Source organism: Nomascus leucogenys, chromosome 3 (genome assembly GCF_006542625.1).
Source record: "Nomascus leucogenys isolate Asia chromosome 3, Asia_NLE_v1, whole genome shotgun sequence".
Classification (NCBI taxonomy): domain Eukaryota; kingdom Metazoa; phylum Chordata; class Mammalia; order Primates; family Hylobatidae; genus Nomascus; species Nomascus leucogenys.
The window spans coordinates 36,719,297-36,746,394 of NC_044383.1; the positions used below are offsets into that span (position 1 = coordinate 36,719,297).

General features: G+C 37.0%; 1 protein-coding gene across 10 annotated transcripts in view; it reads right to left on the reverse strand.

Moving 5' to 3' along the window:
* Positions 1-27,098, reverse strand: part of LCOR (ligand dependent nuclear receptor corepressor) — a 154,629-nt gene that overhangs the window by 71,389 nt on the left and 56,142 nt on the right. For all 10 annotated transcript variants that reach the window (XM_030809007.1, XM_030809012.1, XM_030809016.1 and 7 more), the window contains 2 exons: positions 6,175-6,240; positions 5,760-5,839 (listed from right to left, as the gene is read on the reverse strand). Coding sequence is in view for 3 of the 10 variants with exons in the window: in XM_030809002.1 (XP_030664862.1) it covers positions 5,760-5,839; positions 6,175-6,240 (146 nt within the window). In the remaining 7 variants the exon portion in view is untranslated. The remainder of the gene's footprint in view (positions 1-5,759; positions 5,840-6,174; positions 6,241-27,098) is intronic.

Here is a 27,098-nt window from a genome sequence, read left to right on the forward strand (position 1 = left end):
TTTAGGAATTAACTACTAAAAGTAATTTCTCATCCTTCCCATCTCTCCCCCACCCTCTCACTACTACTGGATTAGCTCTTCATACTATCAACATACATTTGATACATAATGTATTTGATTTGATTACATAGTATCTGTAATCAAAAAATCTCAGTGGATGGTTTTTCATTGATATATAAAATAACATAGCTACACATGTATTTTAGTAAACATACATGTTTCAAAGCAATGACACTCTCGTACCAAGAGTACATACACCTAGTACCCACACCTTGAATTCTTATACAGTTCTCTGATTAAAAGGAACTAGAGTTTTTTGGAGAAATCCAGGGCCAGGACAGGGAAAGTACATGTTAAGACTGGAACATCTTTTAAGGCCAAAAAGTAAAAAAAAAAGTGCTTTAAAAAAAAGAAAGATGTCAAAAAGGACACAAGAGCCAAATTCAAAGGGCTCTAAATGGCCTAGGATAATTTGAACTGCTAAGTAAACAAGGACTGTAATGAATTATAATCCACAGAATGAAATAAGAATCCATGAATTCGTACTGATATATTAAAACAACAACATAAACGGGGAGAAAAGAGTTCTTCCTTACAGTAGAATTGCAACTCATAAATGTGGAAGAAATAAGGGAAATAGAAAATCATTTGGTCAACACCACAGTAATATTTTTTTCAGGCAATGTTCATCAATGGATGCTAAAATTAGTGTATGAAAAACTAGTATAATTTAAAAAAAGAGGACATTTACAAAACCTCAAAGTACCTCCCCCAACAATGTAGCCATTAACTACAAAAAGAAAGAAAGAAAGAAAGAAAGAAAGAAAGAAAGAAAGAAAGAAAGAAAGAAAGACAGACCTTAGAGAAAAGAGGCAGACAGCACCTTAACTAAGTGATCAAAGTAAACATCACCATGTGCTTTCTGACATGATGCACGAAGAATGATACAACTTCAGTCAGACTGTAATCCTGGACTGGATCTTGGACCAGATAAAGGACACTAGTGGGATAACTGGCAAATTTGCAAAGGTTTGCAGTATCATTGTTAATTTCCTGAATTTATAATCGTACTATGGTTACATAACATGCTAACATTTGGAGAATCTGGTTAAAGAATATATGGGAATTCCTTTTACAATTTTTGCAATTGCTTTGTAAGGCTAAAATTAATTTAAAAATTTGAAGCTTAAAGAAAGGTTAAAGAAGGCCAGGTGCAGTGGCTCACGCCTGTAATCACATTTTGGGAGGCCGAGGCAGGTGGACTGCCTGAGGTCAGGAGTTCGAGACCATCCTGACCAACATGGTGAAACCCTGTCTCTACTAAAAATACAAAAAAATTAGCCGGGCGTGGTGGCATGTGTCTGTAATAACAGCTACTCGGGAGGCTGAGGCAGGGGAACTGCTTGAACCAGGGAGGTGGAGGGTGCAGTGAGCCAAGATCATGCCTCTGTACTGCAGCCTGCACAACATAGTGAGACTCCATCTCAAAAAAAAAAAAAAAAGAAAGAAAGAAAGGCCTCATGAATAAGCAGTACACAGAGAATTGTGTATATATGTAAACACTCAAAACAGCTATTATAATTTTCCAAGTTTATTAAGCCTCCTGACTTCTTAGTCACTCATTTAATAAATATTTTAGAGTGCCTACTTTATGCCCATAAAACAGAAAATGGGAGGAAGGAAAGAAGCAAGCAGGTAACTGAGGCAGTCAGTCAGTCATTCACTCACAGATTCCTAACACAGCTAGAATTGGTCATTTCAAGTACATTTTCCCTCTTTCCAAGTGAGAAATTTCCAACTGAGGATTCCCTCCCTCTTTCCAAGTGAATTCCAAGACCTACTTAATTCTTGCTCTCCACTTTCCATGTTCCTGCTCCTACTGTTAGCAAAATGCATATATTCTAAAAACATGGATCAAATCCCAGCTATGTAATTTTGCCCATAACTGAGCATCTCTGACCCTTTCCATTTCTTTATTTATAAAACTAGGATACCTTAAATCAACTTTATAGGATTGTTTTGAAGATTAAATAGGAGCGGCAGGGCGTGGTGGCTCACGCCTGTAATCCCAGCACTCTGGGAGGCTGAAGCAAGTGGATCACTTGAGGTCAGGGGTTCAAGACCAGCCTGGCCAACACGGTGAAACCCTGTCTCTACTAAAAATACAAAACTTAGCTGGGCGTGTTGGCACACGCCTGTAGTTCCAGCTACTCGGGAGGCTAAGGCATAAGAATCGCTTGAACCCAGGAGGCAGAGGCTGCAGTGAGCCAAGGTCACGCCACTGCACTCCAGCCTGGGCAACAGAGCAAGACCCTGTCTCAAAAAAAGAAAAAATGGGAACATGTAAACATAACTGGCACATAGTAGATGCTCAGAACATGTTAGTTGCCTTTCCCTTACAATTACATTCTCTAACTTCTGCAGGATCCTGAAGTGTAGTTCAAAAATTTTTACTAATCTCTAGGTGAATCCCTGTTCTACTTCCCAAAGCGGCTACTTCCTATTTTTCACCTATGTATTTTTAAAGGTAAATATAAATAATATATTTGCTTTATCCATTCTACAGATTTAGTATTTACTGAAAATCCAACTAGCTAAAAGTATGCCTAACTGCTGTTTCCCAAATATCAGGTCAATATTTCTAAGTGCTTTTCCAAATACTACCTAGATTATCTCACCATGCCATCTCAAACTCAAGATTCCAATACCATGCTCTATGCTGCCACCTATTGGCTATTACCATATTCTCCAGATAGTTCTTTCTATTTTAGAATCTTAAGCCAGCCTTCAAATGCAAGCCTCAGTCCAACGGATATAATACATTTCCAAAAAACAAAAACAAAAAAAAGGATTTAATTTCCAGACTCTAGTCCTTCTCAGACAAGATGCTCCAAGTGACTGCAAAGAGTTCCAATATAAACACTTTAAGTCTAACACAACTAAAGAAATACTGTAAATCTGACAATTCACATGATATAGGCTTTCTCTTTTCCTATTTTCCATTACAGATGTATGACTGTCTCCGAAAATAATAAATGCCAAAGACAGGATATAGTATCTAATGGGGAAAAACAGCTTTCCCAGAACCAGCTGAGCTGTCAAATGGAAAAATTATGTCTATTTAGAAAACCAACTAAAAACTGTAGAACTACAAACAGTAAAACAGTTGTTTTAAGTGCTTCACCATTTCATGACTTTCTCTATCTGTATTTTCTTCTAAAAATATTCACACAAGCCGGGTGTGGTGGCATGTACATGTAGTCCCAGCTACTTGGAAGGTGGAAGAAGCGGGGTCACTTAAGTCCAGCCTGGGCAACACAGTGAGACCCTGTCTCTTAAAAAAAATTCATATAATATTTTACCCTCATACAGCAAAGGAAAACTCTCAATCATATTACAAGAATATACTATATACAACTACCAAGCATAGAATGGCTCTCTTCCTCATCCTAACCTGAAAAAAAAATTAGTAACTGTTTCTTCTTTTTATTCTTCAAAAATTCCTATTAAATGGCTTGCTCAATAAAGAGCCACCAGACACAGACACACAGACACAGACACACAGACACACACACACACACACACACACACACACACACACACACACAGAGTTTAAAATTATGAACTTCAATTTCACTGGAAGTTTAACTCAAAACAATGTTGCTTTCTTTTCTAGTCTCTCTTTTCGGAGCCAGATTAAATTTTAAAACACTTTCTTCCTCAATTCAACAAAAACAGACCATTCCAAATAGTCAGAGCAACAACTTTTTCATGTAGAAAACAAGAAAAAGAAGCCATAAAAGAAGAACATTAAGAAGCACTGAAGTTGGCTACATGTTGGCTTTGAAATTTTAAAGCAACTTGCCAACACAGATAAATAGTGATACAATGGTTATATGCAGGGGTACAAGGAAGCATACAGCATGGTCTGTCTAGTTTTTAGCAGTTGACAATGTAGTCAGGAACAAGATTCAAATATGAAAAACGATGAACAAAATAAGGCAGAATATTAACTGACAAGTAATTGGCACAGATAATATTGACAACAGTGTGAAAGGTTGAAACAGCAATAGAAGCAGAGGAAGGATGGAGCTTAAGAGTAAAAGCAAAGGAATTTCTAGCTATAGAGAAATAGCTTAGTTGAAAGAAAATTGTATAGAAGACTACTGGGATATCATTAGAAAAGTGGATTAAAATGTGGAGGGTACTGAGGCACTGTTAGGCTAATGAATCCAGAAAACAATGAGAAAGTCATCAAAGGCTAAGTATAAGGTAACATTTCTACACCATTTGAGGGGTGAGGGTTGGAAGGAGTTTAACCTTGTAGGAATATTTAAGATACTGAAGAAAACTGAGAGAGAACTATAGTAATGATTGTGGAAATGAAAAAAAATGAAATTCATTGTGAGGGAAAAACTGATAAAATCTGGTCAATGATTTAAGTAAGAGTGTATAGGGCAGAAGAAGGCCGGGCACAGTGGCTCACGCCTGTAATCCCAGCACTTTGGGAGGCCGAGGCGGGCGGATCACAAGGTCAGGAGATCGAGACCATCCTGGCTAACACGGTGAAACCCTGTCTCTACTAAAAATACAAAAAATTAGCCGGGCGAGGTGGCAGGCGCCTGTAGTCCCAGCTACTCGGGAGGCTGAGGCAGGAGAATGGCATAAACCCAGGGTGCAGAGCCTGCAGTGAGCAGAGATCACGCCACTGCACTCCAGCCTGGATGACACTCCGCCTGCACTCCGCCTCAAAAAAAAAAAAAAAAAAAAAAAAAAGAGCGTATAGGGCAGAAGAAAGCATTTCCAAGGCTTTAAAACAGGGAATGGATGTACCATGAAAAAAAAAAGTAGTAAACCACTATTAATAAATATTTCCAACAAGTGAAATGTTTTCTAACAAAATTCTGTTTATGTTTAAAACAAAGCAATAAAACAACAAATACACAAAGGTTCAGCCAGTTTATACAATTAAAAATAATAGCATTCATGCCCAGATATTATGAAGAAGTGTCTTAAAGTAGAAACCATAGTATATTATAAATCTACATGAATTAGTAACTGCTTGATCCAGATCTACGTTACTGTTCTTTTTGTACTAAAAATAACTCCCATTACGTGAATTACCACACATTTCATTTTTTAAATAAACACAACAGTTTGAGACTTAATTAATTATTCTGCCTAGTGACCTATATAAATAAAACAATGCATGGGCTGGGCGCGGTGGCTCATGCCTGTAATTCCAGCACTTTGGGAGGCTGGGGCAGGCAGATCACTTGAGCTTAGGAGTTCAAGACCAGCCTGGCCAATATGATGAAACCCTATCTCTACTACAAATACAAAAATTAGCTGGTGTGGTGGCAGGCACCCGTAATCCCAGCTGCTCGGGACTGAGGCAGCAGAATCGCTTGAACCCAGTAGGTGGCGGCTGCAGTGAGCCGAGATCGTGCCATTTCACTCCAGCCTGGGCATCACAGCGAGACTCCGTCTCAAAACTAAAAAAAAACAAAAAAGCCAAAAAACAAAACAACAACAACAATAAATCCATGGTAGGATATAGGTTTCTTAATAGGCTAATCAACAGGATGGAAATAATTTAAATTGCAAAACCCAGGATTATATCAAACTCTTTCATAAGTAAGAATAAAACCATATCTTCCTTTTCCTACAGATCCTCCAACAAAGTAACACAATGTTTTAAAAAAAGGAAAACTTTAAAATACTACACTAAATAAAAGTTTCACAAGCTTCTTAGTTACCTTTACTTTATCTCTTCTCAAGCAACAGAATAAACAGTTTTCATCAAAAGTCCAATCAGAAATGCTTTCAGGTTCACAGTCTGCAAAAATAGTAACAAATTAATAGTCATAAAAGAGAATTTTTTGGAAAATAAATTAGAATTAATTTCAAAAATAGTTTAACAAAAACCTAAGTAGTTAGGCCATATTTGTCTTAAAATTTTTAACTCTTAAATTCTTAAGTCTTAACTGCTCACTAGTTAATACGTTATTCATACATATATTGACAGTATCAACTAAACACAAAAAGATGCTTACATGAATATAGCTTTAACCCACATGAAACCGTGAACAAAAAGGAGACTGAGGCTTAAATCACCAAGGTATCATGTATGGCACCAGGAAGAATTTGAAATACCAAAAATATTTTGAATACCTTTAAATAAACTGAGATCTTTTAATAATGCAGGTCCAAACAGCCCTTCAAGAATACTTTCAAACCCTGAAAGGATAAAAACAAAATCCATTACCACAATTAATATTCATTCTAGTATTGAATAATCTTTGCATAAAAAAAAGATGGTGTTTTCTTCCAGTTCTCAAGGATCCTGGATTACTATTGAAGGGATGCTTAGAAAAGAGTGTCAGTGACAAATCTAAAAGGAGTATTTGCATTTCTGTCAATGATTAACATTCAACACAAATTCTGAGCACATTCACGAACAAGACCAATGAAGGAATGGAAATTCACAGGTTCTCTTACCATTTTACAAAATCCCAAACACCTCTTTGTACAAACTCTCAGGCTCCATTTTAAAAGGTACTTTTCTCAATGAATGAGTCAAAAACTGCTTCAAAATTTCCACAACTTTTTAAAATAATCTAAATAACATTTTTCAAAATACCAATTGAGACAACAGATTTTGAGTTAACAGTTTATGAAATCTTTACTGAGAAAAACTACATCACACAAACACAAGGTACAAGACTTTTAAAAGACTTTTGTAAGTATTTAACATTGCCACAATAACTATGCACTGGTTCCTTTATAAATGTAAACCCCACTGATTGTACATACAAAAAAAAGAGAAATCAAATATACTTGTACATAAATGTTTAAATTATTATGTCCTTCTACCAGTGTGAAAGAAGTAGAAAATGAAAAAATCAAAAACTTTTTTTCTGGCTTATTATCTCAAACACTGATGATCTACTGAATAATTTAAAAATATCTTTGCCATCTTGCAATTTTTTATGGGTCAAGAGAGTAAGGAGGAAAACAAGAGCAGGAATCAGACTGTATCTTTATACAACATACCAGAAATAATAGATTAAAGCAGTGGTTCCCAAAATGTTTGCCATGGACCTCACCGGGAACTCAAATGGTTATTACAAACAAGGAGTCTGTGAATCCATATGCACTCTCAGTGTGGCCTTTGGGAAGAAATTAATGTCTTGTGCATTCAGTATACATACTACTTTTCAAATGCATAGGAATATTACTGCAATAAAGTAAATATAAAAAGTGTTACTGAATTCCTAGTAGCTAAGGGCACTATGTATTTTGCAACATAATCTGTCACCTAGAGGCTTGCGATTTAATTGTTAAAAAGCACTCCCATGCTTAAAAGATAAGGTACCCCTTAATTTAAAATACTATATCTTGCTGGACACATAAGGCCCCCTCACATGTATCAATTCTTGACCACAAATACAACCACAGAAAAGGATTTAGAAGGTAAGGGGGTAGAAATGATGGCCTCCGAAAATGGTATTTTGTTTATCTGGCTATAAGAAGAAGATGGTAATGTAAGGGATTTCTTTGCCTTGGTATTAAGCCATAATTTTCAGTAATCTCTAGTTTGTGTTATTTACACTGTAATTACAGAGCTGGTTTTTCTATACCATATGATATATCCTAGATTCCAGATTTGTCATTTATTGTTAGGGAGCAATTGTTTTTCAACTCTCTTTAATTCCCATCAAAATTATTCCAAGGACATTAACAAAATCAAACTACCCACTCAAACAAATGGGAGGTATCTATGTCTGTTTATTATTTACCTACTAAAATTAAAATATATTCCACTAAATTGCTATGGTCCCCTCTCTTCCACACTAGGGAGGAAAAAGGGTTGCGGTAGGGCTGTGGGGGGTGGGGAGGTAGTGGTAAGAGAAGAGAAGAAACTGCTAGATACTGCCTATTTTGGCTCTGGAGATCAGATATTTTCAGAAGGATCTGACTTAAAAACATAAATAAATCCCACAGCCTATCTCCAATTCTTAAAGCCCCCCTACCTGCCCTCCCAAAAGAAAATCTGATTTCACAAATAATAAAAGTATTTCAACACCTTGCAAGCATCAAATACACACCGCAAATAGCTAAAGGAAATTATTAAGTAGGTCTTATCCTGAAGAGCAAATCTAATATTCTTTCACCTGGGTTTATACAAAATTGTAACAAATTCCAAATTTTCGGGCTGAGCGTAAATTCTTGAAAAGGAAAAAAGTAAATACAGCAAGAAATAATGCCAGGAAAGAAAAATGCAAATAAAAGATTTGAGAGATAAAAATTTTAAAGAACAGAATCTGACATAAGAAAATTGGGCAGAAGATCAATAATACTAACAAAAATTTGACTCATAGATGAAAAAGCAATGACAAAGAACAAAAGCAAACAAAAAAAATCTGGTCATAAACACGAAGATTTAATCACAACTAATTTTGCTCAAAATAGCAATTGTAAACAAGTCACTCCTCTTTTGCTCATATCTGCAACATTACATTAAACCTAACAAATATTATTGATTAGATACTGTAAAGTCATACTTTGCTAACCTCTGTTCACTGGATGTTAATGCCACTAGGTTTTATTAATACTAAATATTGAATTTAGCAGTTGCATAGCAACAGGGAATGTCTGATGTGCTATGCTTGACATTAACGAAAGGCAAATAAGGGAAGAACAAATATATTCAAAATGTATACCATGATAGGAAAAGCCAGAAAGATCAGTAACAAAATGCCATGGAAAACTAAATACTGAAAAAGACAGCCATGCCGTTATGTTCAATCACTAGGGCTTAAAAACTACCTCTACATATCACATATAAAGAAAAATTATTTATTTTATCAAAGTTGACTACTTTTGAAAGAATTTCTATCCAACATCACAACTAGTCTCAAGGATGATTTCTAGTTTCTTCTTCACTGCAACCTGCACCATGTCTTCAGGCTATTCCTAAAACACTGCTTCAATGATGCCACCACCTCTTCAAAGTTCACACTGGTTAAAGAACAAACCTCAAATTCCAAATTCAGCAATCAAAACTGCTTATAATTTGACCCTACCTACTGTTAGCTGCCTTAGTTACCAGACCTTTCCTGCTCATTCCTACAGCTCTGGTCAGGATGGTCTTCTGTTGTGTTCCGTGATCATTCCTACCTCCTAATATTTTCTGAAGCCTTTGCATCTCACCTTTGCTAAAATATAGTATCTCTCTCCTTCAAGATAACTCTTCAAATTGTTCAACAAATACATATTCATTTATTCGACATACACTAACTGAGAGTCTATCATTTGCCAGGGACTGTTCAACAGGCAGTGCTGAGCTGACATGTTACCTGCCCTCATGGATCTTTAGTTTCCAGTTCTCTCATCCTCAGAATTCTCAGACTGTTGCTTGATTTTAAATAAAAGTCAGTTGCCTAATGTCTTCTCTGCTTTCTGCCATTTACAAAACACTGTCTTTTCAAGTATTTTGTAAAATAAAATTTGTCACAGGCTATCTAAACACTATGTTCTCATTTTTCTTTTACTCATTTATGTCTTATCTCCTCAAGGAGAATTAATGCTCCAGGAAGGCTAGGAAGCAATGCTTCTCTTACAGGAACAATGTTTCTCTCATAGGAAGGCTTCACATTCCTGATTAGCTTCTGATTTAATCACGCAGCTCTCGAAAACAGAAGATAGAAGACTAAAATCTCCCACAAATTTCCCCCTTCAATCTAAATTACAATCCATTTCCAATGAAAAGGGGGAAAACAGGTTATACAAAGAAACAGAATAGGAATATATCAAATACAAAGCTAACTAAAGTCAGCAATATAGCCTGTTCTTTTGGAAAAAAATTAATAGAATGAAAAAATGGTTCCTGGGTCTTGGGAACCTCTCCTCTGAGATAACCAGTATAGAGACTAGCAGTTTCAGAGAGGTGCTGAAGGAAACGTAGGAATATATCAGAAAATGAGCAATTTTTACATCAAGGTCCCCTAGATCTTGTACTCAAGCTTGTACTGAACTTGGTGCTCAATCTTCAATAAAGTACAATCATGTGCCACACAACGATGTTTTAGTCAAGGATGGATTGTATATGCCACGGTAGTCCCATAAAATTATAATGGAGCTGAAAAATTCCTACTGCTTGGTGATTATAGCCATTGTAATGTTGGACTGCAATTACTTTATTCCTAAATAAATTTAGTGTAGCCTAAGTGTACAGTATTTGTAAGTCTACACTAGTGTACAGCAACATTCTAAGCCTTCGTGTTCACTTACCACTTACTCACTGACTCACTCAGAGCAACTTCCAGTCCTGCACTCTCCACTTATGGTAAGTGCCCTATCCACGTGTGACAATTTTTACTGTACCTTTTCTATGTTTAGATATACAAATACTTACCACTGTATGACAATGATATTGTGTGACAATGGCGGTATTTCCTACAGTATTCAGTACAGTAATATGCTGTACAGGTTTGCAGGCTAGCAGCAACAGGCTATACCAAATAGCCTAGGGATGTAGTAGGCTATATTATCTAGGTTTGTGTAAGTATACTTTATGATGTTTGAAAAATGATGAAACTGCCCAAGGATGTGTTTCTCATAATGCATCCCCATTGTTAAGCAACACATGACTGCATTATATTTTACAAAGTATCAGTTCAAAGGTGCTTGCTGGCAATAATAATCAATTAGTGTCCTAATAAACAAAGAGGGGAATGATATTATCTGGAGTTGTTTGCTTAAAACTCAGGATGTGTGACTTGATGCCACCACCACACTGAGCTTCATACCAAGTCAGTCACAACGTGAAAGTACTGGGTTGGTGCAATAGTAATTGTGGTAATAATTTTAGGCACTAGATTATACAATCTTTTATATTCTATCCCAGGTAATTAAGGTAATCGATTCTTTTTAATTGACACTCCAACTATCTCAGTATGTTACTAAATCAAAGACCAGATGAACTTCTATAGATAATGAACAATGACCATTCAGGCTTCTCTTCCCCTTACTATCCCTGGTGATTCATTTTATTATTAGAGAACTACATTCATTAATAATTCTTCCTCTCCTCCTGAGCACATTCTCCCAGATGATGCACTATGATGAACCCTATTTGTTGGCTCACTTACCACTCTCAGAATTACCCAGCACAAGAACTGATGACAAAACCTGGCCAGATATACCAAAGAGAAATAACACTTTAATCACAACTAATGGCCCAAACTGAAACAGAATTAATGAAGACAAAACAGTAGCACTTGAAGACAAATTATAAATAGTATTTTTACTGAGGCCAGGGAGGAATAGTATTTTTTTTAAGAGCAAAGAGCTCTGAATAAAAGAGCAGAGAACAAATGCTTGGGGGGAGGAGAAAAACTACTAAAATTACCAAATAGAATTAAGTAGAGAAATACACAACAAAGTAGTGATTTAGAAAATCAACTTAAGAAATGTCCTATTATCAGTCTGGACAACATGATAAAACTCCGTCTCTACAAAAAAATACAAAAAATTAGCCCAGGGTGGTGGCACAAACCTGTAGTCCCAACTACCTGGGAGGCTGACGTGGTAAGATCACTTGAACCCAGGAGGTGTAAGGTGCAGTGAGCCGAGATTGCACCACTGCACTCCAGCCAGGGCAACAGAGCGAGACCAGTGAAAGAAGGTGGACCAACGGACAGACGGGGGAATGGATGGAAGGAAGGAAGGAAGAAATGGCCTAATATTGTATAGTGTAGTGTCAAAGACACATACATCATGAGAAAAAGATTAGAGATGAGGTGGCCACACATGCAATATCTGTAAAATAGGATTTTTAGAACAAGAAAAGGCAAAGAATGAACATTTTAAAAATTTAAATTAAAAGAAAATTTAAGGAAGGAAAAGGAAACAAAAACTTCCTAATGTTGATTACTGACTTGAGTCTTCTTATCTAATGGGCTCCATGAAACACTGGGGCAGCACTAGGGGTTGAAGGGGAAGCTACACATGTAGACTCTCCTGGTAAAATATCTGAATTTCAACAATAAAAATTTACAAGCTCCAAATATGGAAAATATTTCACTTAATTTTACTTAAAATAAGCAGAAAGAGATTTAGACCACCAGTCATTTCACTGGTAAATGTGAATGCTAAACATCTATGGAGAGCTGGGTATGGTATGTGGTGACACACACCTGTAGTCCCAGTTACTTGGGAAGCTTAAGTGGAAGGACTGCTTGAGTCCAGGGGTTCGACCTAGGCAACATGGGGAGACCCCATCTCTTTTTATTTTATTTTATTTTATTTTATTTTGAGATGGAGTCTTGCTCTGTCACCCAGGCTGGAGTGCAGTGGCGCGATCTCGGCTCACTGCAAGCTCCGCCTCCCGGGTTCACGCCATTCTGCTGCCTCAGCCTCCCGAGTAGCTGGGACTACAGGTGCCCACCACCATGCCCGGCTAATTTTTTGTATTTTTAGTGGAGACAGGGTTTCACTGTGTTAGCCAGGATGGTCTCAATCTCCTGAACTCGTGATCCACCCGCCTTGGCCTCCCAAAGTGCTGGGATTACAGGTGTGAGCCACTGCACCCGGCCGACCCCATCTCTTACAACAGAAAAAAAGAAAAAAAAAAAAGCCTACAAAGCAGTGTTTACAAAATTCTAGAGGAAAAATGAAGACAATGTGTTGCTTATGAATATTGATAAAAGACATTTATAGATATTCTCTGATTTGGGAAGTAGAACAGCCATTCACTCTGGAGGGTAAGGTTTACTCAAAGTAGTTCCATTAAGAAAAAAAATATGATTAGGAATAAAGATCTCCTGAAAAGGGAAAAGACTGTTTATATAAAAAACTAATGGCAGGCTGCTATAAATATCTTGTCTTTTAATCTCTAATATGTGGTCAGTCTTCATTTTCATACTATTTTTGTTTCTTTTATTCCTTGATCGATCCTATCAGTTTTTTTTTAGTTTTTTTCTTTTAAAAACTACTTTGACTTTTTTGTTCTTCTCTATTATATCACTGATTTCATTAAATTTTGCTCTAATTTTTTTCAATTATCCATTTCTTTGGGTTTATTCTATTGCATTTTTGTCTAACTTATAAAAGATTCATTTATTCCTTATTTTCAGGTTTCTTTTTTTAAAAAAAGAATCAAGTATAGGATGATTTAAAAGAACTAAAATTTAAATTATTGTATATTAAGAGGTAATCTGTGATAAACAAAATGTGGTATATCCATACAATGGAATAAAATTAGAATATGGATGAATAAGTCTCAAAACACATTGTGTTAGGTGAAAAAAGGACAGAAACAAAAGACCACATACTATGAGTCCATGGATATAAAATGTACTGAAAAGGCAAATCTATAGATAGAAGAAAGTACATTAGTGGTTTCCTATGGCTGAGTGAAAATGAAAAAATAATTGCAAATGGGCAACACATTTCTTTTTGTATTAAGGGAAATATTCTAAAATTAGATTGTGGTGATGGCTGCATAATTCTGTGACTCTAATAAAAATCGGTGAACTGCACACTTAAAATAGGTGAATTGTAAGGTATGTAAATTATGTCTCAATAAAGCTGTTTACAAAATAGGTACTCTATGCCTGTTTGGTAAAAATTTGTAATGTTTTAAGAAAATCTGGCCTATTAGAGCCAGCTTTGTAATTCTAATTTAAAATGTATAATTGAACAGCTAATTTAGACTTATGATTTTAAGCTGAAATTTTACTAAGTTTGCATCCTGTATAAGAATACTCACAAAACTTAAGAATATTTATATTTACAATTTTAAATTATTAGATTTACAAGATTTATTTAAGTATCTAAGGTTTTATTAAATCAATATTTACAGAGAAAATAAATTTAATTTATACTTACAGATTTAAATATTTTAAGAAGTTAAATTAAGATATTTATCAAAAGTTTGTTAAAATTAGTTACAGAATAAGATCTGTATTTAGAGAGAACTAGGTTTTAAGTTTATAAATTTAAATAAAGTGAACATTTAAAAATTAAAAATCAAAGTAACTATGCATTACCTTTTCTATTCACAAAGCCATCAAGAATATTATTTTTTAAATCTCACATTTAATAAGAATTAATCAAGTGTTTACATAGAGCTCAGCAGTGTGGGGATACAGGAGTTATGTTTAAAAATATGCCCTGCCGTTAAGATATTTATAATTCTAGTCAAGGAGTCAAAATTAACATGCTTTCCCACTACTACGCAGATACTTATAACTCTCCAATCCTTTATTTCTTGCCCTAAGACCAAATTTCTAATTTCCTACTTCATATTATCACCAAAATCTCCTAATTACCTAAAAATGCCCACCAAATCAAAATCATTTTACTCCTTTCCTTCATCTCAATCATAGATTCCTTCTATACTCTGTATTCATTACTAAGAAAATGGCATCACAAACACCTTCCCCCCAAGTTATTCAGGTTAAATAGTGACCTCAGTTAGTCACAATTCCATTCTTTCCATAAATCACCAAGTATTCCGGTCATTGAGTCCTATTCATTTTACTTCAGAAAGATTCCTCCCAATCTGTTCTCTCTTTTCCATCCCTAAATTCAGGTTTTCACTATTTCTTATCTTAACAATTATAATAAATGTCACTCATGTTGGTAATAATGACAGTTATCATTAACTGCACCCTTATTTGGTATCAGGCAAGCATTACAGCAGGTGCTTCATGCCCATAACAAAATCTTCAGAGGAATACTGTAAAACAAGTACTATTACTACCTAGAATGTGTAAAACAAAACAAAACAAAAAACAAACAACCCTGAAAATCAAAGCAGCTAATTCGTTCCAAACTGCAAGGGCCAATACCTAGATTTAAAACCATTCCTGTGATTCTAAAGCCCAGGCTCTTTTCATTTCATCACACCACCTATTAATAACATCTCTTAATTTTTAATTTACCTTAGTATTCTCCCACACCACCATCTCTATCACCAGAATCCACCCTTCATGCTGCTGCTAAACATCATCCTTTCTAGGTTTTAAAAACATTTGATAGCTTTCCACTGACAATAGTGAAGATTTCAATTTCTGGATGCCACGCATGATCATTATAGGATCTGATCCCAAATTATCTTTTCAGTCTCTCCTGCTACCATATTCTGTATAAATACACTATGCTCTGGCCATACTGATCAGTCATAACACATACTGTCAATGCTTCCATGCCACTTGAGCACAGTATGTCCTCAGCCTACAATGTTCTTCCTGCAACCCTCAATCTAATTCTAAGGTATCCCCATCTTACCCCATAAGCCCCAGGCAAAGATAGAAACATCCTCATCAGTACTCAAGTTGTACTATTTATATACTTTTTGGTATTTAATCCGCTAGGTTTTCAGCAAACAATTGGAGTTTATTCATCTTTTAACATCACCCTATACTTTAAACTACCATCCTCAAGTAAGTGCTCAATAAATATTTGTTGGATGAATGCAAACACACTCTTTTTAATTCCTACATCATTATAATTAACTGAGAGGTTGGAGATTTTACAAGGACTCTGCTTTATGTATCAGGCACGCTAAAGACTTGAAAAAATAGAAATAAACAAAACAGAAGGGTAATAGGTATCTGACCAAAAAAAAAAAAAAAAAAAAAAAAAGATGGCTTTCCGCTCTAGCTCAACTAAGTTCTCTGTATCTATGGACTAAAACCAGAACATAATTAAGGGCTCTCTTTGCTGGCCCACAAACAGAAGGCAGCAAACTTTTTTTGTGGAAAGCTGTAATCATAGTGAAGATAGAAATAAAATAAAAAAGATAAAGTCCTGAAAAACAATGGTATTAATACATTAAGGAGGGAAAAGAAAGATATACTGAGTAGTTAGAACATTATCGGAATACAGTATTTACACACATAATGCCATAAACAAGATTCAAAGGTATTAAATAAGTTACCAAAATCACAGAAGTAGTGAGTAGCTAGGTCAGATTAAGTCTTTGGAAATCCAGGGGCAGTTCTGTTTCATTTTTTCAAGTGTGTCAAACTTTCTAGGTTAATTATGCTTAGAAAGAAACCATTTAAATGCAAATCTGAGGTTGATCAGGAATGAGTCGATTACATCAGTTCACAATCCATAGGCCACAGTCCCTTTGAAGACCTCTGTCATTACAAGGTCAGTAAATTCATATGAGCACTGTTTGTAAATCAAATAAAAATGTGCTTGCATATACAGCCACTAACTACTCTTTTTTAACACATCCTGCTACAAACAATAAAATACGTATTCATTTAAAAAGCATTACTGAATCCGTAATATCTTTTTTACACCACATTTTTTCTCAAAGATACCAAAACTACAAATTACGGTGTGAGAGGTAAGCATTCTTTTGGGTTTTTTTGCTTTTCTTTCTCTCTCTCTCTCTCGCTCATATTCCTTGGGAATAATGGAGTTAACTAAGTAAAAACAAAATTATAAGCTGAATGATTTCCTTCACTTTAGGTAAAATGGAAATTTCTATAGTTGAAAGAACAGAGATAAAAACTAAACTTTGAAAGTTCTTAGGGTTGGAAAGGTGGGGGTTTCTTTTCCATCCCTTCCCATCCTCTCCCTATTCCTTTGTCCATTTACTCTCTTCTTTCCAGAGTTAGCCCCAACCTAGACCTACCATGTTTGCGGGAGCTTTATACTATTAGGAGATTCATTTATTATCTTCAGTGTGTGGATCTCAATAACTCTAGATTGTTTTAAAATTACTTTGGGCCAAGTATCATGGCTCTTGTCTGTAATCCCGGCACTTCGGAAAGTCAAGGCGGATGGATCACCTGAGGTCAGGAGTTCAAGACCAGCCTGGCCAACATGGTAAAATCTCGTCTCTATTAAAAATACAAAAATTAAGGCCGGGCGCGGTGGCTCAAGCCTGTAATCCCAGCACTTTGGGAGGCCGAGGCCCGCGGATCACGAGGTCAGGAGATCGAGACCACGGTGAAACCCTGTCTCTACTAAAAATACCAAAAAAAAAAAAAAAAAAAATTAGCTGGGCGTGGTGGCAGGTGCCTGTAGTCCCAGCTACTCGGAGAGGCTGAGGCAGGAGAATGGCGTGAACCCGGGAGGCGGAGCTTGCAGTGAGCCGAGATCGCGCCACTGCACTCCAGCCTAGGCGACAGAGCAAGACTCCGTCTCAAAAGTAAATAAATAAATAAAAATAAAAATACAAAAATAAGCTAGGCTTTGTGGTGTGTGCCTGTAGTCCCAGCTACTCGGGAGGCTGAGGCAGGAGAATCGCTTGAGCCTGGGTGGCGGAGGTTGCACTGAGCCAAGATGACGCCACTGCACTTTAGTCAGGGCAACAGAGCGAGAATCTGTCTCAAAAAAAAATGGTAATAATAATAATAATAAATAAAACTAATAAAATTACTTTGCAAGTAATTTACTGAAAAGAAAACAAGTTAAAATTTCTCATATTTTCCCCCATTCCTCACAAGCAGTCAACTCTATTTGAGGTAAGTATTTCAGTCTAATACATTTGTGAATAAAAAAGTCAATGACATAAGGTATGACTATACAGTAATAGTGAGATCCCTCCTCATCCCACACGCCTCTAAATACCAGAAATTCCAGTAACATCCATATAAGTGCTACTGTACAAAGCAGTGAAGAGAGCATTTAGAGAGTTGAGAAAAAAATTATCTAGGAGGCAAAATTTTTTTTTTCTTTTTAATTTTTAGAGACAGAGTCTCTTTCTGTTGCCCAGGCTGGGTTGTAATGGCACAATCATAGCTCACTGTAACCTCAAACTCCTGGGGTCAAGCAATCCTCCTGCCTCAGCCTCCTGAGCAGCTTGGACTACAGGCATGCATCACAACAGCTAGTTAATTTTTAAATTTTTCTTCAGAGACAGTCTTGCTATGTTGCCCAGGCTGGTCTCAAACTCCTGGTCTCAAGTGATCCTTCTGCCTTGGCCTCCCAAAACACTGGGATTACAGGCAAAGGAGGTAACATTTCTGAGCACTCAGTGAAGTGAGGGAACAAGCCATATGGAGACACATGAATGTTCTAGGCAGAGTGAGGAGCACTGAGGTAGTTAAGGTATGAAGTATGGTATATTGAGAATTAGCAAGAAAGCAGGCATGGTCAGCAAGGTGATTTAAGATGGGAAGTACAAGATGAGGTAAGAGATTTACAGGTATGATCATACAGTCCACGGTGAGGAGACTGGATTTTGAATTTTAATAGAAATCCACTTAAGTTTTATATTTGGGTAGTGGTAGAGATAAAATAATTAGATATGTATAGTTTAAGATTACCAGGTAGCTGTAGAGAACAGATTATTGGATAAAGCATTAGGCGACTATCAGGACAACAGGCTTGGCAACAGATAGTGGTAGCAATGGAGGTAGAGGGTAGTGACTCCACAGAGGGTATACATCAAAGATAAAACCAACTTGCTTGACGATGTGCCGATGTGGAATGTGAGGGAAAATGACACTTAGGCTTTTGGTCTGTGAACTGAGTAAATGGTAGTGTAACTTTCTAGGATGGAGAAGACTGGAGGATAAATGTTTGGCAGACAGAGATCTAGTTCACTTTTGGGATAAGTCTGAGATGCTACTTAGAAATCAAAGTAGATCTATGAAGAAGGCAATTGGATAGGTGACTTTGAAGTTAAAAGAGAGACACTGAGATGGGGCAATATAAAATTGGGAATCAGTAAAGTACAGATAGAATTTAAAGCTTTAGAACTAGATAAGATCATATTAAGTTAAGGAAAGGAAGGAACAGGACCAAATACTGGAGCATTCCAATGTTTAAAGATTAGAAAGAAAAAGAGACTGAAAATTAAGATCAGGTCTTTTTTACTGTCCTATCTTCACCATCTAGCAAACAACTTGATGGTAAGTACTCAAAAAACACTAGCTGATCTGAACTATTATATATGGCACTGTTACTGAAATAAAGATATATCTTACCCCACCCCAAATGTCATCCAAGGATTCTGAAAGGAAACAGATTCCTTTTAAATATAATCAAACACATCTAAATATATCTAATTTATATATTTTAAAAATCATTACTTTTTACCACACTTCTAACATACCATAATATATGGCAGTACAAAAGATAAACCCTCAGTCTGGCCCCAATTGAAGGATATATTAGAAAATTTTAAACTGTACCAAAGTTTGAGTCAGCTTTCAGATTTATATACAAAATTCTTAATAATTCTCCCCTGCTCAAAAAGGTTCAATGATTAGTTACTGCCTGCATAATAAAATTCAAACTGCTTAGTCTGGCTTTCAAATCCTTCCAAAAGTGAACCTTTTCGACACTCCTTTTCAATGCCTTTCAATAACAATCTGCTTCTCAAGTAGGCCTTGATTTTCTTTGTCTTGATCCTTCTCTTCACCTTGTTCCTTCTAAAATGTACTTTCAGGCCGGATGCCGTGGCTCATGCCTATAATCCCAGCACTTTGGGAGGCCAAGGTGGTCAGATCACGTGGTCAAGAAATTCAGACGTGGGGAAACCCCACCTCTACTAAAAATACAAAAATTAGCTGGGCGTGGTGGCGTGCGCCTGTAGTCCCAGCTGCTCAGGAGGCTGAGGCAGGAGAATGGCGCCGACCCAGGAGGCGGAGGTTGCAGTGAGCTGAGATCATGCCACTGCACTCCAGCCTGGGTGACAGAGCAAGACTCCACTACAAAAAAAAAAAAAAAAAAAAAAAAAAAAAAAAAAAAAAAAAAAAAAATTTTCTCTCAAATATCAATAGTCTTGATCCTACGTGGTCTTCAAGGCCATAGTTCAAAAGTCCCTTCCAACTGTTATCTTTCCTCCCAAATGATTCCCAGTATCTTCCACTTTCTTTTTCCTTCATTTTCAACATGAATGCACGTTTTATGTATCCAATTGAATTTTACATTCACTGTTGTAGTGTAATAGAAGGAGTACTACAACTCTAGGAAGTAAGAGATGTAGTGGTTAAGAATATGAATTAAGAAGCCAGGTCACCTGGGTTCAAATATCTGATTCTGTCTTTTAAAAGCTCTATAACCTTGGACAATTTTTTTTTTTTTTAAACGGAGTCTTGCTCTGTCACCCAGGCAGGAGTGTAGTGGCGTGATCTTGGCTTACTGCAACCTCCACCTCTAGGGTTCAAGCGATTCTCCTGCCTCAGCCTCCCGAGTAGCTAGGACTACAGACGCCCACCACCATGCCCAGCTAGTTTTTGTATTTTTAGTAGAGACGGGGTTTCGCCATATTGGCCAGGCTGGTCTAGAACTCCTGACCTTGTGATCTACCCGCGTCGGCCTCCCAAAGTGCTGGGATTACAGATGTGAGCCACCGTGCCTGGCCAAACCTTGGACAATTTATTTGTCTTCTTCACACCTCACTTTCCTTGGCTACAAATTTATAATGTGATTAGACAAGTATTTGTAAATTATTTAGAATAGTATCTGAAAGCATATTAGAGGTATTATATTATAAAGTGTTAGGAAGCAAAGAAGGCAGAGAGGTTATGTTTTCAGTTTGTTAATGCCTGTTTTGTTCCCTATATCATTTAAAAGACTACATACAACAATAATTATAACTCTGTGTTGATGGACAAACAATACATAAAGATTTATTGGAGGGGAGAGAGCTATGTAGCGCGAAGTATTTTATATACTATTGAAACTAAGTTGTTATTAATTCAAAATAGACGGCTACAAATGAAGGTGTTAATTATAATCCCCAGGACAAACACTAAGAAAGTAACTATTACATAGTAAAATAAATGAGAAGGGAATCAAAATGGTACACTAGAAAATATCTATGTAACACAAAAATCAGTCATGGAGGGCTTGAACAAAACTGATATAAGACAGACAAAGAAATATAAAATGGAAAATGTTCCTCCTTATCAGCAATTATATTACACATAAATGGAGTAAAGCCTCCAATTAATAGGCAGAGATGGGCAGAATTAATTTAAAAAGCATTATCCAACAATATTCGGTAAACAAGACATTTGCTTTAGATCCAAAGACACAAACAGGTTGAAGGTGAAAGAAAAGAAACAGCCCATGCAAACAGCAACCAAAAAAGAAATGGAGTGGCTATACTAGTATCAGACAAAATAGGCACTGCGATGGCCTAAATGTTGGAGTCCCCCCAAAAATTCATATGTTGAAATCCTATCACCTCCAAGGTGATAGGATTAAGAAGTGGGGCTTTTAGAAGGTGATTAGGAAAATAAGGGCAGTGCCCTCATAAATGGGATTAGTGCCCTTATAAAAGAGGCACCAAGAGAGATCCCTCATCCTTTTGTCATGTGAGAACATAGCAAAAAGACAGTCATCCATGAACCAGAAAGCGGCACCTCACCATACCAAATCTGTCTGTGTCTTGATCTTGAACTTCCCAGCCTCCAGAACTGTGAGAAATAGTTTTTTTTAATAAGCCACTTAGGCAGCCCAAGTGGACTAAGAAAGGCATTAAGACAAAACTACTTAAAAAGACAAAGGACATTACATAATAAGAGTTAATCAAGAACATTTAAGAATTAAAAACATATACGCCCCTAACAACACAGCCCCAAATTCTATGAAGGAAAAATTGACAGACTTGAAGGAAGAAATGGCTCAACAATAATAGCTAGAGACTTCAACACCCTACTTTCAATAATGGGTGGTACAACTAAGCAAAAGATACATAAGGAAAAAGAAGACTTAAACAACACTGTCAGGCAACTAGACCTAAAAGACATATGCAGAACACTCCAACCAACAACAGCAGAATACACATTCTTTTCAAGTGCACTGGAACATCCTCTAGGGCAACACATATGTTAGACCACAAAAAAACTTGCTGTAAATTTCAAAAGACTGAAATCACACAAAGTATCTTTTCCAACCACAATGCAATGAAGTTAGAAATCAGTAACAGGAAAACTGAAAAATTTACAAATATGTGGAAATTAATACATTTTTAAATAGTTACTCAAAAAAGTAACTACAGGCTGGGTGTGGTGGTTCATGCCTGTAATCCCAGCACTGTGGGAGGCCGAGGCGGGTGGATCACCTGAGGTCAGGCGTTTGCGACTAGCCTGGCCAACATGGTAAAAACCTGTCTCTACTAAAAACACAAAAATTAGTTGGGCATGGTGGCATGTATCTGTAATCCCAGCTACTCAAGAGGCTGAGGCAGGAGAACTGCTTGAACCTGGGAGGTGGAAGTTGCAGTGAACAGAAATGACACCACTGCACTCCAGTGTGGGCAACGGAGTGAGACCCTGTCTCAAAAAAAAAAAAGTCAAGAGAAAAATCAGTGTCAATGAACCCAAAATTTCTCGAAAAAAAATCAATACTGACAAACCTTTAACTAGACAGACCAAGAAAAAAGAAGAGAGAAGATTCAATTTACTAAAATCAGGAATAGAACTGGGGACATCTTTACAATCTTATAGAAATAAAAAGGATTACAAGAGAATACTATGAACTATCATATGCCAACAAATTAGATAATCTAGATGAATGGATAAACCTCTAGAAACTACCAAAACTGACTTAACTAAAAAACTGAAAAGACCTATAACAAGTATGAAAACTGCAATAAAACTTCCAACAAAAAAAACCCCAGGACCATACGGCTTCATTGGTGAATCCTACCAAACATTTAAAGAAGAACACCAATCCTTCCTCCAACTCTTCCAAAAAAAGAGAAGAGGGATGAATACTTCCAAACTCATCCCATAAATCTAGTATTGCCCTGATAGCAAAGACAGACAACATCATAAGAAAACTACAGACCAATCTCCCTCACGAATAGAGACGCAAGAATCCTCAACAAAATACTAGCAAACCAAATTTAGCAGCATATGACCATCTATCATGGAATTATCCCAGAGATGCAAGGCTGGTTCAACATACAAAAATCAATCAGTTGAAAAAAAGTCACCATATTAACAGAATAAAGCGGGGAAACGAGAAACCTGATCATCTCAATTGACATAGGAAGAGCACTGGACAAAGTCCAACACCTTTTCATGATAAAAACAACTCAACAATCTAGGAATAGAAAGGAGCTTTTTTTATAACGCTGGTTATGAAACAGCTAACATACTCAACAGCAAAATACTGAAAGCTTTTCCCTAATATCAAAAATAAGGCAAGGATGTCTGCTCTTACCATTTCTACTCAACATTGTCTAGAAGTTCTAGCAAGGGTAGTTAGAAAAAAGAAAAAGAAATAAAAGGCATCCAAATTGGAAAGAAGAAGTAAAACTACTTTTATAGATGACATGCTTTTTTTTTTTTTAATATATACATAATTCTAAAGAATCTTTCAAAACACCACCATTAACCTAATAAACAGGTTCAGCAAGGTTGTAGAATACAAGATTAGCATAAGAAAATCAGTTTTAGGCCGGGCAGGGGTGACTCACACTTACAGTCCTAGTGCTTTGGGGAAGTAGAGGTGAGAAGATTGCTTGAGGCCAGGAGTTTGAAATCAGCCTGCACAACACAGCCAGACCCCTTCTCTACAAAATATCTTAAAGGTTAGCCAGATGTGGCACGTAGTCCTAGACTGAGGTGAGAGAATCACTTCACTCCAGGAGTTCAAAGTTACACTGAACTAGGATCATGCCACTGCACTCCAGCTTGGGCGACACAGCGAGACTCCATCTCAAACAAAACAAAACAAAAAAACTACACGCATACAAAGAAAATAACGAGTGTTGGTAAAGGAAGTGAAGAAATGGGAACCCTCACACATTGCTGGTGGGAATGCAAAACGGCGTAGATGCTCTGGAAAACAAGTTAGGTGTTTCTCAAAAAGTTAAAAATAGAATTACCAAATGACCCAGCATTCCACTCCTAAGTATATACTCAAGAGAAATGAAAACAGGTGTTCAAACAAAAAGTCATACATGAATGTTCACAGCAGTATTGAACAGCAGCATTATTCATAATAACCTGACAGTGGAAACACTCAAATGTCCACCAACTAAAGAATGGATAAACAAAATGGAGTATAACCATCCAATGGAATATTATTCAACCATAAAAAAGAACTGTTAAGGACTCAAAGTTTATGTCACTCCCAAAATTCATGTTAACGCCCTAACCCCAGTGTGGCTATATTTGGAGATGAGGTCTCTAAGGAAGCAACAAAGATGAAATGAGGTCAGAAGGGTGGGTCCCTGATCTGACAGAATTAGTGTCCTTGTTAGGACAGAAATCAGAGAAGGTGCACACACGCTCAAGATCATTTGTGCTGCCTCCCTGCATGAGCACAGAGGAAAGGCTGTGTGAGGTTAAAGTGAGAAGGTAGCTACCTACAAGCCGGGAGGAGAGGCCTCAGCAGAAACCAATGCTGCTGGACCTTGATCTGTACTTCTGGCCTTCAGAACTGTAAGAAATAAGTATCTGTGGTTTAAGCCACTAAGCCTGTGGTATTTTGGTTATGGCAACCTGGGCTGACAACATGAATGAATACTGACACATACAACATGGATGAACTTCAAAAATATGCTAAATGAAAGCCAGACACAAAAGACCATATATTGTATTATTCAATTTATATGAAATGTCCAGAACAGGAAAATTCACAGACATAAAGGATATTATGGAGGAAATATGGAAATGGAAGTGACTATGTAATAGGTATGGTCTATCTTTTGGGGGGTGATCAAAATGCTATACAATTAGATAGTGGTAATGGTTGTACAACACTGTGAATATACTAAAAGCTACTGAATTATACACACTTTAACATGGCTCAAATGGTGAATTTTAATTTTTTAAAAGGGAGTGAAATATCGGAAGATACAACCTGGATTGCTCTCAAATACATGTTGAATGAATGAAGCGAGTCTCAAATGGTTACACAGTGTATGATTCCATTTATATGACATTCTCTAAAAAATATAACTAAAGCAAATGAATAGATCAGAGGCTGCCAGAGGTTTTGAGTGGGGCAATTCGGAAAGACAGCACAGGGAACTTTTTGAGGTCATGAAACTATTCTGTTTCTTAGTTGTGGTGTTGGGTATATAAATTTATACATGTGGTAAAATTCATACAACTGTACACAAAAATGGTCAGTTTTACTACAACTTAATTTAAAAAATAAAATTTCTCCTACAAAAAAAATCCATCAGTCTATTTTGCACTTGACCAATGTTTATTTGTAACATCATTATTGGTCATTTGGAAAGCGTTAATTCACTGAGGTATGTGCATTTTCCATGTTGACATATTTCATCACACAACATAACACCAAAAAAAAATGACATTTGTTAATATCACTATTGATCCTATCAGAAAGGTCTTTTAAGGGAAGTTATCATGCCCGCAGTAGTGGATTTAAGTTTTCCAATATTCTAATTTTTTTCTTGGAGGCTGAAATTGACAACATATACTGTTCTTTTCTTTGTTTTTTTTTTTGAGACGGAGTCTTGCTCTGTTGTCACCCAGGCTACAGTGCAGTGGCATGATCTGGCTCACTGCAACCTCCGCCTCCCGGGTTCAAGCGATTCTCCTTCCTCAGCCTCCTGAGTAGCTGGGATTACAGGCGGCCACCACCAGGCCTGGCTAATTTTTGTATTTTTAGTAGAGACAGGGTTTCACCATGTTGGCCAGGCTGGTCTTGAACTCCTAACCTCATGATCCGCCCACCTCAGCCTCCCAAAGTGCTGGGATTACAGGCGTGAGCCACCACACCTGGCCCACTTCATAAGACAATGTTTGCTAAATACTGAAATCTGAATAACCACAGTTTGTCAGATATTCTTCCAAGTAAAATGGTATTCTATGAAAAAAGTAGGCCAGGTGTGGTTGTTCATGCCTGTAATCCCAGCACTTTGGGAGGTTGAGGCAGGTGGATCACCTGGGTTCAGGAGTTCAAGACCAGCCTGGCCAACATGGTGAAACGCTGTCTCTACTAAAAATACAAAATTAGCTGGGTGTGGTGGTGAATGCCCATAATCACAGCTACTTGGGAGGCTGAGGCAGAAGAATTGCTTGAACCCAGGAGGCAGAGGTTGTAGTGAGCTGAGATGGCGCCATTGCACTACAGCCTGGGTGAGAGTAAAACTCCGTCTCAATTAAAAAAAAAAAAAAAAAAAAAAAGTAGGCCAGGCGCGGTGGCTCATGCTTGTAATCCCAGCACTTTGGGAGGCCGAGGCGGGCGGATCACGAGGTCAGGAGATCGAGACCACGGTGAAACCCCGTCTCTACTAAAAATACAAAAAAATTAGCCGGGCGTGGTGGCGGGCGCCTGTAGTCCCAGCTACTCGGAGAGGCTGAGGCAGGAGAATGGCATGAACCCAGGAGGCAGAGCTTGCAGTGAGCCGAGATTGCACCACTGAACTCCAGCCTGGGCGACAGAGCGAGACTCCGTCTCAAAAAAAAAAAGTAGCTAGTTTAGCTTGCAACTCAATCACGTAAGTGCTTTTATGCATATTTTCCACTGCACTGCACAGAATATTAAGGAGACCCAAGGCGCATGATTTAGTAAAAGTAGTATATTTTTACTGTTTCACTGTGGGCATTCTTAGGTAAAACTGGCACATGCTCTGAGTACAAGGCAGTGAAAGACTACAATATCTACTATAAAAGTTTGGTGCCACTGTCTTAATTTGTGGACCAGAGCAATTTTACCCATCATCACTCCTTCCATATCAGTACAACTGTCAACACAGTGCAAAGGGGAAATGACACATTAATATCACCATGAAAAGAATTCTGACCTTTCCGATCCCTAAAAGAGTCTCAGGAACCACCGGGGCCCAGGGACCACACCTTGGAGACTCTGAAGGATCAAATCAATCCATTTTTGTCACAGTTTTCTTGCTCTATTTATTAAAGTTACAACTAATAGTTACATTTTCAGAATATTGTAGCATATCTTTAGGTCCCAATTTGCTGAGTAAAAGAATATAAAGTTATATGATTAGAATACTGGTTTAAAGATAGGAATAAATGGGTACTTTCGACTGGAGATGTGTAAGCAGTAGGATACCTCAGTATCTAGTCTAATTATTTCAAGTGCTCAGGAAAAGATGTAGAGTTTACAGATGGCATTAAAGATTAGACAAACAATCCAGTAAAATCTCTTAAGGT